This window comes from Chamaea fasciata, unplaced genomic scaffold, assembly GCF_029207755.1.
Source record: "Chamaea fasciata isolate MVZ Bird 193981 ecotype frontalis unplaced genomic scaffold, bChaFas1.0.hap1 SCAF_8, whole genome shotgun sequence".
Classification (NCBI taxonomy): Eukaryota; Metazoa; Chordata; class Aves; order Passeriformes; family Sylviidae; genus Chamaea; species Chamaea fasciata.
Window position 1 is genome coordinate 28,619,957 of NW_027094093.1, and position 17,458 is coordinate 28,637,414.

At 44.2% G+C, this 17,458-nt stretch overlaps 1 protein-coding gene across 1 annotated transcript in view; it reads right to left on the minus strand.

The window, feature by feature from the left end:
- Nucleotides 1–1,058: 1,058 nt before the first annotated feature.
- ADCY5 (adenylate cyclase 5) overlaps nt 1,059–17,458 on the minus strand; it is a 203,287-nt gene continuing 186,887 nt past the window's right edge. The window contains exons 13-21 of the mRNA XM_066190271.1: nt 17,158–17,274; nt 16,257–16,421; nt 13,828–14,003; nt 9,510–9,536; nt 8,571–8,703; nt 7,187–7,450; nt 6,651–6,855; nt 5,792–5,916; nt 1,059–4,475 (exon numbers count right to left, since the gene is read on the minus strand). Coding sequence (XP_066046368.1) covers nt 4,347–4,475; nt 5,792–5,916; nt 6,651–6,855; nt 7,187–7,450; nt 8,571–8,703; nt 9,510–9,536; nt 13,828–14,003; nt 16,257–16,421; nt 17,158–17,274 — 1,341 coding nt within the window. The 3' untranslated portion in view covers nt 1,059–4,346. The remainder of the gene's footprint in view (nt 4,476–5,791; nt 5,917–6,650; nt 6,856–7,186; nt 7,451–8,570; nt 8,704–9,509; nt 9,537–13,827; nt 14,004–16,256; nt 16,422–17,157; nt 17,275–17,458) is intronic.

Here is a 17,458-nt window from a genome sequence, read left to right on the forward strand (position 1 = left end):
TGTATTTATAAAGGAAGACCTCCTGAAGGTTGGAACGGGTTCACCCCAACACCCACATCAGAATGTTTATCCTTCACTAAGGTGTCACTGTATTCGCTTTCAGGAAGGAATGACCAAAGGCTTACCTGACTAACACAAGGTAGGTATGTAATGCCATTTCCAGTAGATGGCAATAGTTATTTGCATCTGGAATTCTCTGGTAAAAGATCTCTCTGGCCAGCTGCTTACAGGGAAGCTCGCCTGCAGCTGCTGTCCCCTGGAGTTTTTTATTGGAAGGCCAGTGCCGTGCTGCCCCAGCCGCCCTCGGGGCTGTCAGTGCTGGGCTCTCCTGCTGCGGGAACTCCCGGCTGGCACCCCGGCGCCTTTCCCAGCGGGAGCCACGGGTCAGGGCTGGCCCCAGCAGTGCAGCCACCTCACCTGCACTGCCAGGGCAGAGCAGGGCAGGCAGGGACTGAGAGGTGCTCAGGGACAGAGAATATACAGCTCTGCTTTATACAGGAAACTATCTGGCTCCCAAATGGCAGGAAAATATTGCTGCATGTGCCCCCCATCCTGCCTGAAATTCAGTTTTCTCAGTCCTCCCCCCACCTCCCCAGAGCCTACTTGCTTCTTCAGTTGCAAGGACAGAGCAGGTCCAGAGCATGGAAACTTGAGTTTTTTCAGCTTAAAACAGCTGAGCTGCCCTTTTCCCAGCAGCATCCCAAGCTTGCTCTCTCTGACAACTCCTGAACTTCAGTCTGGAAGTGATGGTGCCGCGAGGAGCAGTTGGGGAACTTAACAGAATGAAAATATTTGCCTCTGGGCATACTTTTGGCCAGGTGCTGGTGTCTGTGGATGTTGTGTAACACATACTCAGCCAAGCCAGAGATATTTGCAGTGAAGGACACACTTATAAGAAATTCAGTGTGTCCCAAATGTATCATTTTATTAAGTGCAAGCAGATACTTGGTGTAGCCAGATCTGTGTTGGGGAGAAGTGGCTAAGCACCTTAGAATTCATCAAAATGCTTTCCGGGTGGGAAAAAGATGCATTTGGGGAAAACTATTCAGCCAGTCTGTGTACAGTGATTGAAATGAGAGGGCCCAGCATAGGAGACTCCTGCCTTTCCTCCCCTGGGGCATACCCTTCTCCACATAGTTAAAAAAGTTGGTTGCATCAGCCAGTGTCCTAAATTGCTGTTTGTATGATTATTTAAGAGAGCATAGAAAGTATTAAATTAAATTCTCCAGCAATTTTCATAAAGACTGATACCTTAAATACTTCATGGCTTTTTGTTCCTGCAGCTGTGTTCTCAGTACACTCATAAAATCCCTCCTAACCTGTAACAGATTGTAGGGCATTTGGTTTTTAGCTGCCTGTGTTTTGTCTTCTCAACTAAGAGAAGTCAGCTGGAAGCTGCAGGGTTTTGTTTCTCAGCTCTACCTAAAGCTCCTGTTAATTGTACAGTCACCTGTAGTGTTTACTTTTACCTGTAAAGATTGAAGGTGTTGCATTAGCAGCATTGCTGTCTCCTTCCAGTGTCCTTGAGGGGACAAGTACTGAGATACCTGGGGAGTTCTTTGGCAAAGGTGATGTGCTTTTGCAAATACAAACTTTTTTTTTTTTTTTTTTTTTAAAGGACATACACACAAATTTAAGCTGTTCAGTTATGCCAGTATATTTTGTAAGCTGTCCTGAGACTGATTCCAAGGGCAGTTGGGAGCACAGGAAGGACCCAGGGGATGTTTGCTGGGCAGCCAAGCCCTTGGGGCTCTAAACGGGACAGTGCAAAAGACCAGGGCATCCATCGGTGCCAGACAAGACCTGGATGTTTCTTTTTGCAGATCCAGCATCTCCTACACAACACTCTCCACCAGCCAAATGCAGCTAAAATAAAACAGAGACACTTTACCAGTGAAACAGTGTTTAATATAGTTAAATTACTTAAATAGATTTCAATTTCCATGGGAAATCATAACTGTATCCATTTTTGCAAGATCCAGAGTAAAGAGTGTGTGAATACCCCTTGAAATGATCATGACACACTGTCAACAATCACAGCTAGAGATACTGGGGACTTGAAATTTCATTGACAACACAACTTCATAAGATGAATCAAAAGTTAAGAAGACTGCAGACTTTTGGAAAGCAGAAAGCAAACCTAAAACCAAGTGTATGGCATGAAGGTAATGAAACTCAGTGAGGGACAAAGGGGATGGGAAGTGGAGGAGGGGAGAAAGGCATAACAGCGTGATGCAACTTAAGTATTTTGCAAACCAGGAAAGATGTAAAGGAGCAAAAGTATAGTACAAGGGCAGACTTGGCAGTTTTACAGAAGTCAATATACTATACTTTTCAGAGATGTTTCCTAGTGGAAGGGAGAAGGAAAGGGGCAGTGCCATTTAAGCTCATGTTTAAATGGCTTAATGCTCAGGTCATGCTTAGCAATACAGCAAATTAAGTAAGACAGGTCCATGGATTTTCACTTATTCTCATTGTCGAGTAGGAAAAAGAAATCGCCACCATCATAGTGCAATCATTATGCTGTGAGTACTACAATAATTCTGCCCTGAGAAGAGTGGAAAACAAGTTTATTAAATGTCAAAAGATTGGAGTAATTTTTAGTGCTAGCCAAATTCAATATCAAAACTTTCCCCTCATAGAATATAAAAAATATAGCTTTTTTAAATTATTTTCTTTTTTTTAATAAAATACCAAGGGATTTTTCTTTCATAGCTAGAAAAGGTACATAAATGATAACAGTGAACTATTCAGAACCCCCCCTCCCCCCCCACTAGTGATAAAGATGCCCAACACAGTATCAATGGCACTATTTTAAGGTCAACCACCTCATAATACACACTTGCCATCATAATCTTTTCTGAAGATCACCTAATTCCTGAAAATTGAAAATCTGTGAATCAGTTTAAATAAGTGCTTACTACAGGAAAGTCAACTCAATGCTGCAGCACGTAGTTCCTTGTAATGTCACATGGCAGTTACAATGTCAGACAACTCTCAGATCAGCAGGATTCTATTAAGACCATCTATGAAAAATGATTTTTTTTTAAAATAAAAGTTCAAATGAGCTTTTTTTTTCCTTTTCTCATAAGAGCTCCTGTTAAGAGTTAGAAGATGGGGTTAGACCTCTTTTTGACATGTTTGATATTGTCTCAGTAGCTAAAACTCAAAGGTCCCGTTTCCATTGGGAAGCCGCCACCCTCCGCTGGAATGCTGCACAGAACAATTCTGTGACTACTGTGGGTTTTTCCTCTTCTTTGGGGTTGTAGATTTTTCTGGATTTTCATTTTAAAATGCATCAGATTCAGCCTGGAAACTCACCTGTTTGTTGTTGGCTGATTGTATAGTGACAATCTGAAAACTGCCAAGTCTGTGTTTAGAGTATTACACAGAAAAAAGTTACACAAAAGTCTACAGGTTATATACACCTCCCCCCACACCTCGGTGTGGACAGCCTGCCTTCTAATTTATATATAATTTACAAAATATAGAATTTGGTATATCTGTTAGATCTCCGTGTTTTCAATATTACAAAATAAAAAATACAAAAAAACCCACAACAAATTTCAGGGGAGTTCCCCCCACAAAGTGTCTCTTGTTTACATCTAGTCTTTCCCATGTAAACTGATAGATACCAAAGAAGAGCACAGATGACTTTTTAATAAATACGGTTGTAGAGCCATCTTCCTTTATCCTGATCTTCCCCTTCATCAGGTGTGCCAGCCCCACTCAGAAGAGCAGTCATTTAGCCATGGAGAAGGGGGGGTGAAAAGAGGGGGCCAAGGCTACAATGTCTTTTCACACTAAAACATTACCAATGCCCTTCTAAAAGGCCTTTTTGTGTGCTGCAACAGTGGGTGTCAGTTTTGAAAGCCCATTCAAAACAGCTAATAAAAGCACAGTGGTACAATTCAAATAGCTGGCAGTATGGGATGGAAATATTATGGGAGTGCAAATCCATTCCAAAATAATGCTTTGTAGTGAATCATACATTCCTTCAACCAAGTAAATGTTGTGTTGCGTCAATAAATACTTAAATAGCTTCTTATGCCATCCTGTGGTAGCAGCCTTTATAAAAATGCCGAATTCATGTCTTTTCTGTGAACTCTGTAGTGCACATCTTTGGTCAGCTTAGCACTCAGCCAGGAACAGCTCCAAGGTGGTTTCCTTCTTTCTCTTGCCTTTCTTGATGGGTGGCCAAAGAATTTGCTGATACCAGCTCTAGAGTCATGGGGTAAAATTTCAACTGCGCCGCATGTTCAGCTTCACTGCCAAAAAATGATTCTTCTCCAATTCACAATCCTGGGTAATGCAAAATCCGTCTTTGTGTGGCGCTGCAGTCGGTGCTAACTAATTGGAGGCCCTTCATTTAGAAAGTAGGTGGTCATTTCTCCTTTGCCTTTGACCTTTATGACCCCTCGATACTCCAGCTGGTAGTTGTTGGCTGCTAAAACCTGGTACATGTCTGTGGTTACCTGCAGAATAAACAAGAGTAAACAGATGCTTGCTTTGTCTTCCACACAGTCTTTCCGTTTGCTTTTGAAGTAATCCATGGACAAAATAAAGTGGGATCAACTGTTGTGTTTCTAAGTCAATCAACATTTGCACATCAGTCACCAAATGGAAGGTTGGCACAAGGTGCTGAACAAACACAACCCATTAGAACCTGAGAAAGTACAGGTGTCACATACAGTTCACTACTGGGGGAACTGCATGTTTCAAGGAGGTCGCTGGATAAAGTGTAACAAATTTGTCACATTTTTTAAAACGCACCCCTGAGTTCAGTCTACTCAGATGCATTAATTATATTACTGGAGTAGCAGTAGGAAAACAGGTCAGACTTACTAAAATATCCTCAAAAATTACCTGGAAGTTACACAGTGGATGTACAGCTTAGGAGTCAGGGGTTGTTTTTATGAAGGAGAAGGTAGTGGGCAATGGGAGAGAACTGATTGAATGGAATATTCTAGCCTGTATCCAAATTGTCTCTGCAGATGCCAGTCAAAAATAATCACTTGTGCTGCAGAACAACAGAAATTTAAAGACTGCATTTTCTGAGGTATTTATTTACTACAATGCGTTTTCTCACCCTTTTTCAGATGGCTTTACAGACCATCTTGTAGGGAAGTTAAAAGAGTGATGCATAAATATGGATCCAGTTAACTGCCGGGCAAGGAAACAGCGTGGCTGCCCCTCTTGGGCTTTACATCATCTGCTCTATTTTTATAACCCTTCAGTATTTTCCCAAGGAATGACTTTCTGTTACTGTGGACGTTGGCTCGGCAAAAGCAGGACAGTGGAATTGAATCACTCACAGGCAGGGTCACATCTGAAGGCCAAGGAGATGTGTGATTATCAGACAGGTCCTATCAACCCCTTAAACAATCCCCTTTCTCTGTTGTGTATCCCCATCCTGCTGATGCCTGGGCCCTTGCTGGCCTCATGGCACACATGGCACAGTGAGCAGCAAAGTGAATTACAGAAATCCATAGCTGAATCAGGCCCTTGGAAAATGAAACAACCACCACACACAGCTGAGGAAGTTCAGCTCGGCACTTCCACCCAGAACTAAACTGCAGGTTTAAAACAAAGGTTGCAGTGTTGGTCACGATTAAAAGACAAAACTTGCTGGTACCACCAGCATTCCCTAAGTAGCTTTTCTTTCAGTTCTGTGTAGGTAAATGTATGTAATAAAGGGATAAAATGAACCCAAAATTTCAATTCTAAATAAGTTTCAAAATGTGTAAGTGACACAGGGCTGGCAACATAAGTTTTCCAGGGATTGCCTTACCTGAATCCTGTCAGGCACTCCTGTGCTGTCCATTCTGCTGGCTACATTCACCGTGTTGCCCCAGATGTCGTACTGGGGTTTGCGGGCTCCTATCACCCCAGCTACGACAGGACCGATATTGAGGCCTGGAAGGAGAGGAGAAATGCACTCACATCCATTTACTTGAGTCAGGTTATTATTCAGACAGTGAAAACCCATCCTGAGGCTCAATGGTTCTAGCTGTGCTTCACCCTGACATGTAAAGCTATGGCCAAACTGTGGGGAGAGAAATGTTAAAATAGAATTTGGCTTCTTTGATCCAGTATGCCCAAGTGATGGCAACTGGGGCTGGATCTGCTCAATCCAGAGCTACTTCCCAGTGCCAGATAATGAGATAAAGTTTGTTTGCCACCTGGCTAACAAGCAAACTGCTCACTTGAAGTCAGCACATACCCACTGCAATGCTGAGGGCCTGCAAGGCAGCAGCGCAGAGCCTAACAGAACAAACGCCACACTTGACATCCTCAAATTCCTTCTCCCTTTTCTGTTGCTTTTATTCCCTGACTTAAAAGACAATTTAATGTCCAAGAATGCCAGAGCTGGAAGCACAGGGGCAAAATGAGCCCAAGGTCAACCTCCATGTAAGATCATGCTGTGGTAGGAGCTACGCTGCTTCTAATTCCCTAGGGAGCATCAGTGATGCTGCTAAACCCTAAAAAAAATACTGTGATGTTTCATAGAGGTCAAAGTGGTCACCAGGCACCAGACAATCGACATCACCATACAGCCAATGTAACGTCTGTGGTTTTTACTGTTCATAAAATCCCCACCTCAGAATGACCACCACCTACATGGAATCCTGTGAGCACAAGGACATTACCTATCTTCATCTGGAAATTGTTGAATGAATGCTCATTAATGTATTTCATTTGGTCCATTAACCTCATGGCAAAATCTGCCAGAGCTTTGATGTGTGTCTTCCCTTCCTTGTCATAAGTGGAGTCGTTGAGGCCTGAGGCAGCCATGTAGGTGCTGCCAATGGTCTTGATCTTCTCCAGCTGTCGGAATTGGTCTTCACTTATTATCTGTGGCACAAGAGCAAAAGAAGCAAATAAACCTTGACAAACACACAGGTGCTGGTGATGTCCATGCCACATGTCCTGCCTTGCTGCAAGCATTACAAAATAGTGGACAGAGCCAGGAAGATAGAGGAAGAAAGGGGATTAGATATTCAAAGGAGTGACAAGGAAAAAGAAGGGATTTCAGTGTGGGAAAAAAAATAAAACTGAAGACTCCTAGGGTAAGGAGAAATGAACCATGGATTCGATAAACCACCCTCCTTCAGGAGCGCAGCAAAGCCCAACTAAACTCATGGATTCAGTTCACTTTGTTCGCCCAGATTTTTCTCTGACTTACTTCATCAAAATCAGCAATGATCTCATTGAGCAGCCTCAGACACTCCACCCCTTCATTGTTGGCTTCCAGCTCCACATAAAACTCAGAGAAGTTGCTTATGGAGGCGAACATGACAGCCACACACTCGCAGGACTGGTAGTACAGTTCATCATTGCGCCGCTCCTGAGCCAGGAAATGGGCTGCCACATCCTTGGGCAGAATGTTGTGGAGGAGGCGTCTGTTGTAGGCCTGCAGCTCCTCCATTTCCTCCTTCTCTTCTGTGGCCTAGTTTAGTGGGGAGACACAGTGATGCACTTACTCTTTTGGTAGCTGCTCTGGGGAGGGGAAAAAAGCTGAAAATTTACTTGCAGTGAGGGCAGAAATAGAACAGGGGAAACTGCAAAGGAGAGCAGAAGCAGAGAGATGCAGAAATTTGTATTTTGCAGTGCAAAATGTTCCATCTCTTTGTGCACACATGTATGGAAAAGCAGGCAGAGAATAATGCCAAAATTCAGCATTGTATTTCTGAGCCCTGAACTGGGAAACCACTCAGCTCACCCCTTCCATTGTTTTGCCATTTATAAATGAGGATTACAGTGTTTATCTGCTTCCCAAGGAGCTTTAATTAATTGTTGCTTCCTCAGTGCCTTGTACTCAAACCACAAAGACCTATAATTAGAATGATGTCCTACCACCCAGAAGGTAGAAAATCTAAATAAAACCTGCAGTCCTGCACTCCCCCCAGCGATGAGTGGTGGCCAGAGCCCAGGCCTGTCCTGCTTGCTTGGGAATCACATACAGGGGCCCAACATCACTCATGGGCACAAGCAGTGAAAACATTAACAGTGAACCCAGGAACAGAGTGTGGCATTATCCACAGTGTGTTGGTTAGCCAGTACTGCTGCCTGGGGGCTAATGAAGGCTGGACATTGAGCCAGTTCCCACTGCTTAACAGGAAACTGAATGAAAATGCAAATGTGAATCTTTCACACCCTTGAACACAGCAAACCAAAGCTCACTGAACTCTGGGAAACAATTCAGGAGTGAATATGAGCTTCCTATATTTATAAATTGTTACATCACACGTTCCTGCAGCAGTAACAGCTCAGTTGCCCAAATTCATTAATCTCCCCCTTCAGATCTATAACCCTTTACCATGGGGACCATCCAAGGTATATTTACAAGGAAAAAAAGGGGTTGAAGAAAATAAGTGGGATGAGATGCACAGACTATGCAAAGTACCAAAGAAGAACAGAGCATTATTAGAATGCCCAGTTATAAACCAGATTCAGATTGAATTCAAAGGCACTTTATCACACTCCTCAACTCGACAGTGAAGACCTCAGTCATTTTATATTAACACCAAAGACCACATGTGATCCTCCCACAGCCAACACCCACTAACCTGAAGTTTCCAGAGGAAATCAAGCCTTGCAGTGGATTCCACTTGCTGGGCATGCAAGTACAGTGCCAGGACAAAGACAGTAATGATGACAGGGGTCACAATCTTCAGTGCCACTCGTGTTGTCACTGGGGGGCTGCAGCCAAGGAAAGAGCAGAATTTCCCCGTTACAGGAACCACACGGCCTCGCCACACCCCACACTCCCCACTTGAAGGCCAACCAGCCTCTAAGGAAAAGGCTTTTGTTTTTTCTTTTCCCTCAAAGCCTGCATTGTAAAGGGACAAACAATACCTGCAAAAAGCTGGAGACTCTGGCTCGCGGGTGCCAGTTTCTAAAGGAGGACTTGGAAATTGGAAATGTAATCCAACTTCTTAGAAAGGGTTGTCATTGATATAAAGGCCACTCTTCAGAGAATGGCCACACATGCTAAGGGTGACAACACTGAAATGCTGACAGCCTCTAAGACTGTGTGCATCCTGTTGTCTGCACTGGCTTCCCCAGGCTCCTGAGTCTGGAACTGCTCTAACTCATGGCTTCTCTAATTAATCACTTCTTAATGGGCTTTGTCGTGTAAGTGTTCTGTAAGCTGAGAAGAGCACTAAGGCACATTCACACCTCCTCTGACAAGCAGGCAAATAAAAACTGCTAAATATGAATTCCGGAGTTATACAGTACGAAAATATTTTGATAAAACCTTTAAATTGTATTACAAATAAGCCCTGAGCTGACATAAGTCCCACCGGAAAGAGGATGCACAGAGAGTAGCTATACATACAAAGGGCAACAGTCCACTCAGGACATCTGCACTGTGTTGTACCAGCTCACAGCAAGGCACAAACACCAGACACTGACGGTGAGTCCATGTGCGGATATTGAACCTTGTGAACAGAAAACACCTACCAACAAAAACCTGTAAAATATTTCATGCCAAAGTGACTCACCATGAAGATGTATCATTCGCAGACACGCTGAAAAAGAAAAAGCACAAACTCAAGGTCATTTTGGCTCCCTGCAGCTCTTGCCCTTCTGCACATCATTGCACAGCACCTCTGCAGTGTGGCACATCTAACGCTGTGCGGGGCTATAGCTCTTTTGAAGCAGAAAGCTACTAAAAGATGGGAGGGGGAGGAGAAAAACAGGCTTCTGAGCTACACTCAAAACTCCAGTGATCGTGTGACATGGTTAATGTGGATAAAATATCTGAGGAGCGTTAAGAGTGAGAGAATAATTTGGGATTTTAATGTCAGTGTGGAATGCCTGTGCATCCATCACTACTTCATTAGGTCAGACTACAAAATTGGACCTAAGGAAGAAAGCTTTGAGCTTTTTTAATCTCGTGAGGGATAGCTCCTTTCTTCTCCTTTTATTGTGGCATGGAGATGTGTTTAATTCCTTTAACTCTAATCCTGCTCCCTTCTTCTGCACATTCCTCCCTGCCGGCTTGTGCCCAGCTCTGGGTACCACACACAAGGGCACTGAAGAAAACCCTTTAGCACATTCCTATCACCACTGACAATTCTGCAAAGTACCCACGTGTATCAGAGCTGCTGGGGGAGATGGAGGGTGTGCTTTTTGACACTGAAAGCGCTGAACGGGGCTTTCTGGTAGGCAGCAGCTGTCTGAACTCCTGATTGATTGATTGCTTAATGCTGCTGGCTTTGTTCTCCAGTGTGGGTGGAGTATTAGGTGGCTGAGAACCATGTGCAAGCATCTTTTAAAACACTATTTAAATGTAAGGAAAGAGATCAGTGCTTGAATTACTGTAGTGTCATTGATGCAATTAGAACTTTGCAGGCTAAAAATGTGATATTAGCCTGAGAATGTGACAGCTCTCTAGAGAGCTTCAGACCACAGTTTTATGGGGTTGGAGGGAATCTTGCTGCACAATCAGACGTATAAATGATCAAAATCAAAATAGGCAAGGGAACCTAACTGGGAATCTAAAGAGAACATAACATCAAAAAATAAAAGAATAACAACTTTCTAATCTTTTTTGTTCCAAGATATTTTCTGCAGTTCTGAGCATGGAATTTCTTCTGACATGGATTTTGCAACCCACTGTTGTCTTGCACGCAATCTATTGCATGGCTCTTGGCCAGCTCCAGCACTGAACATGTGTGTCTGGACACAGACACGGTTTGGAAAGCCTGGGGACTCCCACATTAAAGGCTGGATCTAGCTGGAGACACTTCCCACATGCAGCATGATTCCTCTGCTTCCCCAAATCACCACCTGACCAAGGATGACTGGCTGCCCCCCTTATCACTCTCTCCTCGGGAGCATGGCAGACCTGACCCTTAGTCCTGAGGCTGCAGCTCACTGTGAGTGTTACTCTTGCTCTCAAACCTTCCTCAGAGACTATGAAGTGCAGCAAACCCAGTATTTACAATAACTCTCTGGATAAGTGAAGATGGCCAGTGCAAGGGTGTTACATTGGTAGGTTATTCCCCCATGGAACAGACATTTCCAGTAGCAGATGGTTCTTTAATTACTGGAAGGGAACACAGAGAGAAGCTTGCTAACTACACTCCTGCTCTACTGAAGTGCACATTTTTAGCAGGAAAGGCAGCTCATTTTCGAGACAGCTCCCATAGGACCAGAGCATCTCGCTTTTCCAGTCACAGTGGCAAGGACAGACAACTGGAACAGAAATGGGTTTGATGAACAAATCACAGGGCAAAGCACTTTGGGCTTCCCTGCGCAGAACTGTTTAGAAGATCACATTGGCCCATCACATCTTTAAACCAATGCATTAGTTTTGTCTCCTGCACAGGAAAAGGGTAACCCAAGACAGCCCTGTGCATCCAGTTACACTCCATGTGTCACACACTGGTGTGGCTGCAGTCAAGTCTAGCAGCTCCCAACGTGCTGTAATCAGCGGTTTGTACACAGAAGTGAGAAGTGACATCTGCATCACTTCTAATTAGTCAGAGTACCATAGTGGCTGCAGAGCAGACACTAATTATGTAGCTACAATGGGCACCCAATTAAAGCAGTATGAGGTCATGGTGGCTTTTCTGTTTTCTTAATATCAGCTGGACAATAAGGTCCATCTCTGAACTCGGTGCTACATGCTGAGCTCCCATTTCCCACAACACACAAATGGCTTTCCAGGCACTGAGGCAATAAATAGCCATCCATGGAGCTCTTTGGACAAAACAAACTGTCCTGGATTCCACTGGAATAGGGTTACATTTCTTCCTAGCTGGTGCAGTGCTGTGTTTTGGATTAAGTAGGAGAATGATGCTGATAACATGCTGATGTATTAGTTGTTGCTAAGTAGTGTTTATACTAAGTCAAGGATTTTTCAGCTCCTCAACAACCCCAGTGAACAGGCTGGAAGGACACAAGATGTTGGGAGGGGACATCCAGGACAGCTGACCCCAGCTGGCCAAAGGAACATTCCATATCACATGGCATCATGCTGAGTATGGGAACTGGGGGGAAATCTGGCCTGGGGCTGCTGCTCAGGGACTGGCTGGGCATTGCTTGACAAGTGTTGAGTAATTGTATTGTGCATGACTTGTTTTGTCTTTTCTAATTAAATTATTATTATTACTATTATCATTTTCTCTCCTTTCTGTTCCATTAAACTGTCCTTATCTCAAGCCATGAGCTTTCTCTCTTTCCCCTTCCAGCTCTCTTCCCCCATCCCAGCACAGTGAGTGGCTGGGGAGTGAGTGGCTGTGTGGGGCTGAGCTGCAGCTGGGGCTGAACCACCACACAAATCCCATTTATTGAGAGATAATACAGCATCACAGAAAGCTATTTCTGGGAAAACACGCTAACCTTCTCCCCTTTATTACTGACATTCTGATTGTGAAGTGATGTAAATTACACTTCCAAGTGCTGTAATTTCGCTTAGTGCTTGAATTACAAGAATGAAATTATATTTGAGATACAAAATGCTTTTATTTCACTAATTGTGTTAGAAAACGCTAAATAGCTTCTGCTGATGGAACACCTAATATCCGAAAAAAAAAAGGAAGAAAACCTCATTCTCCTTACGTCTCCCCACAGAAAGCTCCACAGGGTTTCCTACCTAATTTCACTCACTTGAGTTAACAAAATAATTTAAGTGATAACTGCCAATGGCAGCGAAAGCTGCACTGCCATTAACTGGCAATGCCAGCAAAAGCTATATATTCATGAATTATTACTGGACACACAGGAACGCTGAAATCATGGAATAGTCATCTGAAGGAGAGGAGTATCCAGATGCGTTGGAATTGAAGGGTTGATGGTTAATGATGGCTTGAAGGGCTGACGGTTAATGACCATCCTGAAATCTGAGCAACTACAGAAGGTATTTCATTACACACAGGGAATGGGAATCTTCTCAAACACCCTCCTGTCCAAGGCAGGAACAACCACAGCTATCAGCCTCGACAAATTGTTCACCTAAATTGGCATAATTTGATCCACTCACACTTAAGTACAATTGTTGCCTATAAGGGGAAATCATCAAAACAAGGAGTTAACACAACAATGCAATTCCCAGTGAGAAACAAAACCTGTGGGGGGAGGACAGGCTTGTGGATGTGCCAAACTTCCCTCCCTGGTGTGGGCACCTCCAGGAGATGGGGAACCACCACAGCAGTGGAAGGAGGCTGCCACCAGGATTAATCTGCGACCTGGAGACAAGCCAGCTTTCGTAAGTAAAAGGGCAACTGTCCACTCACACTGAGTCCAAACCCTTCTGCTGGGAGTTGTGCTGAGCCCAGCTGTGATACTGGTTTTCAAACAAGGACATATGTCCAGCAGCAACTGGCAGAGACCACTGGCCAAACATTAAACACCACCATTCCACCACCCCAAGCTGGGTTTGATATATTGTGGTGGCTCACATCACATCCCAAGCTCAAGTCTGTTGGAGGACTGTTTTTTTTTTCTTGTTTGAGAAATGCCATTTCTATATTGGGAGTGTAATATCAGAATTAAGAATGACTAACTACAGCTCCCCATTTCTGGAAAAAAGGAAATACAGATCCACTCTGATTCCAGTTATATTCTGTTATTAATAGTTAGTTCATTAGTCAAGTCCCACATTAAAAAGATCTTAAAGGGAACTGTATTCTCCCACTTGTCCAAGGCAGAGAGCAGCGCCGGCAAAGCTTTACCTTCCAGCCATGCCTTCACTGGCATCCTCCACTTCCCTTGCCTGCACCACAGCCTTGGCACTCCCATCCACCTAATGCCACACTGAAATCACTCTGTGAAAGAAAACAGGTGAAGATTTCAGAAGGGAAAGGCACTTACTAGGTGTTGGCTGTAACCAGGAGATCTGCATTGTCAAAAAGGTTGACCCCTGGCACTTCCACAACGAGAACATATATAAATTCAATGATTAACATTAGGATCAGTTTTCCAATACAGCTGATCTGAAGGAACACAGAGCAGGCCAGGAGACTCAATAAGACACTGTAGGTAAAATACTGTATAAAGACAAAAATGGGAAAAAGACAGAAGAGAGATTAATGTCAGCTGGATAAATCAAAACTGAAAACAAAGGAAACTAAACACAAGGATATAAAGGGATTGGTAGTTTTGTAGCTGAGCTGACCAAACATATAGACCTGGGACTGCCTGTGGAATTCTCCCATGTAACAGAAGTTAAAACTGACTGAGGCATTTTTCTCCAGGCATTACGTGCCTCACCCTCGAGAGGCGTGGGCCTCACAGCTGGACACCCAAGGTTGTGAACGTAGCTTTTCCCTGGACACAGTTACTGAACTTGCAAGAAGAATCACCCAGTTATGCTGGATTAAGTTGTGCTTTAAGGCCAAATTCTAGACTCAAATTTGCATATCTGCACAACACATAGGACCAAAGGTATTGGCAATTTACACTCCTGGACAGATGCCCACTGGAGGCCAGTGGGAAGGCACTGTCCCCTCTGACGTGACACACAGGCTCCATCGGCAAGGTCCAGGCTGGACAAACGTCCCCATGCCCACCCTGTGATAACCCCGTGAGAATTTGTCCAGCCAGCAGCTGCAGAGGTGCACGTGTGTGGCTGTGGAGCACCTCTGGCACACCTGGGTGGTGCAGCAGCAGCTCCTGCCAGGCTGGCGGCTGAGCCTTCAGCATGCCAGGGCTTCCCAGTGAGACTGCAGACTGCGGGTGCCATTTATGGCTCCTGGGGAAGATAGCAGGGATGCAAAATGAAGAGAGGCATGTTATCCAGCTCACCACCTTCCTGCTATCAAATCTGTGAAGATTTAAGCTTCCACTCTGTCTGGCCAGGCCTATTTCTGGCAAAAACCCCATATCACGTGCCTGAGGCAATCCATCCTTTCAGTTAAAAGCAAGCCCTAGTTGAAGTAGAAATATGCTTATGTTCTGAGCTCATTTATTAATAGTCTGATATATTAAATTAGAGAAAATAACTTGTACAGTTTGTACTTGACTCCTCAGTCATGACTGAGGGGTAGGATTCTATTGTCTCCTGTGTGGGGCTCAGGGAGCAACAGCAACACCTGTAGCAGATCCAACATGTGCCTTGCAGAGTGCAGGCAAGGGACTCCTCACTTCTTAGCCCACTGAACAGAAGGACCTGGCTCAGGGCTGCCACAGCAACCTCAGTATGCAAAATGGTTATTCCTCATTGCTTAAAATTCCTCTCTGTCCTGGGCCAGCACTCCATACAAGTTCATGGTGGGCACAGACGATTTCTAGATCTCCACTGTGCCAGATTCTGCTCCTGGGTCTTTCTGCAGACACACTAAAGCCTCTGCAAGGTCGCAGTAATGGTGGTCTCAGAAACCTCACGGAATCACACAGGGACCACATTCCTGTTAAGTTAAAAGGAAATATGCTCAGTAGGATACCAGGACTTTCAGTAGCACCTTGGACATCTGGATGGTAACAGATCCACCATAAATCTGTCAGGTCCCCATAAACCCAGATGACCTTGACATAAATTCTGCCTCCATCCTAGACAGAGTTTTTTTTTTTTTTCCTTTTCAATTTCCAGTAAACAGCACATGTAACAGCCGTGACCTAAAAACTCAGAGAAAGGTCTTGAATAGCTATGCAAAAAGATTATTTTCTTCCTTTGTAAAGTAATCTACCAGTGCAAAAAACATTTTTGGGCTGCTTTGGGTTGTGGGTTTGTTTGGTTTTTTTTTTCCATTAGAAGACTTTTAATTTTTTTCTAAACGAGATGTCCTGAAGACACAGGAATTGCATTGCAAATTGAAGCAGACCACTGTCTAAGCTGCTGACCTGTCTGAGGCCAGACCTACCATAACTTGGGAAAGAATATAGAAGCCAAGTTCTTCCTCAGGATATAAAACAATGGAGGGAAGCATCAAAATCTATGACTAGACTTTGATTTTCAGACAACTGATTTTTAGGTAAAACTGAGCACCCACAAACTCCTTTGAAATGATGTGCAGTTCTGCATGCCATTAAAGACCTCATGGAGAGGGACATTTCCCCTGCTACAGGCAGAACCCAAGTATTTTAAAAGCCTACTAATTATTCAGCCCTGAAGGAACTCAAACATTAATGTGGATTCATGATAATAACTTCAGACTCTTAAGTCTGCATGTAGTAGCCTGTGTCAGTCCTGTAATGTCAGTCAAGAAGAACCTTGCTTTCCTCAGAATCACTGAGATTTATCACACAGGTTTTATAGCCTGTTTCCAGACTGACCTCTGAAACCCATTTTTTTCAAGCAATACCTCTGGAAAGTTGCAGTTGGGCAAAGGACTGTCACAGAAACCCTGCAAGGTGCCCAGGCTGTAGTTGGAAGTCAGGTTGCTGATAAGGCATATGTCCACCCGGTCAGGAGTGATGTTGTATTCAGCAGCCATGCAGCTGGCAAGATCCACAGTGCTGCACATGAACTGGAATACAAAGGTGGTATTAAGCTCCACAGCACAGAAGAAGAGAAGAAAAATAGTTCACATCAGTTTAAAAGCCCCTTGGAAATGGCTGTAGCAATGCGCAAAATACACAACATGAAATCATCAGCTTATGTTTTACTGCAGGTGCAGTAGCTATGCTTTTATTCCCTCAAAATATTAATTTAAAAAAATTAATTAAAAATCCAGGCTGCAGAGAACAGCCCATCTCTCTCTGAGCCTGAACTCAGCAGTGGTATTGGGAATCACAGCCAGACCACCTCAGTCTCAAAAGTGCAACTCAAAGCAGAGTCGACCCTGTGCCCATGAGCTGATCTCTGCTCTCGGAGCAGGAGGCAGCACCATGCAGGGCTGGCACAAAGCTCAAGGAACACTTACATCCCACTCAGTATGGTGGGAGTTAAATAACACAACAGCCTCGTGCCAGCCCTTCCTGCAGGGACACACATCAGGTTGGCTCCTGCACTTGGAGCAGATGCATTTGAAGAATCACAAAAGGACCTGGGCACAAATCACTGCCAGGCATATAATGGGCTCTAGGGATGGAGCTGTTGGGCTCCCATTTCTTTTCTGTGCCCAAAAAACAAAAGGCACTGACCTCAGATGCTGTCGGGCAGGATCATGTTAAATTCAGTGGTTTTAAGGGTCACAATGCTGCAGAGCACCAAAAAGAAAACAATGCAGAACCGAATGGATCCAAAGGAAATAATGGACATACCATGTTGACAAAGGCAGACAGAAAAACCAGGATAATGGCAAAGACTCCAACTAAGGTACTATTGGTCCTGGACTGTACAATCTTCTTAGAAAGAGTCTGGAGAGGAACTGGGAAAAGCTGTGTGAGAGAAAAAAAAATCAAATATACACATAAAATCCTTGTTTGTTTTACAGATTACAACCTGCATTTGAGCTGCCTGCATCCTTCAGCGCGGTCTGTGTGGATGCTGCACAGGGGCTGGAGGATGGTGATGGGGGCTGGCGGCTCTGGGACAAGGGCGAGCAGAGACGTGACTGCCTCA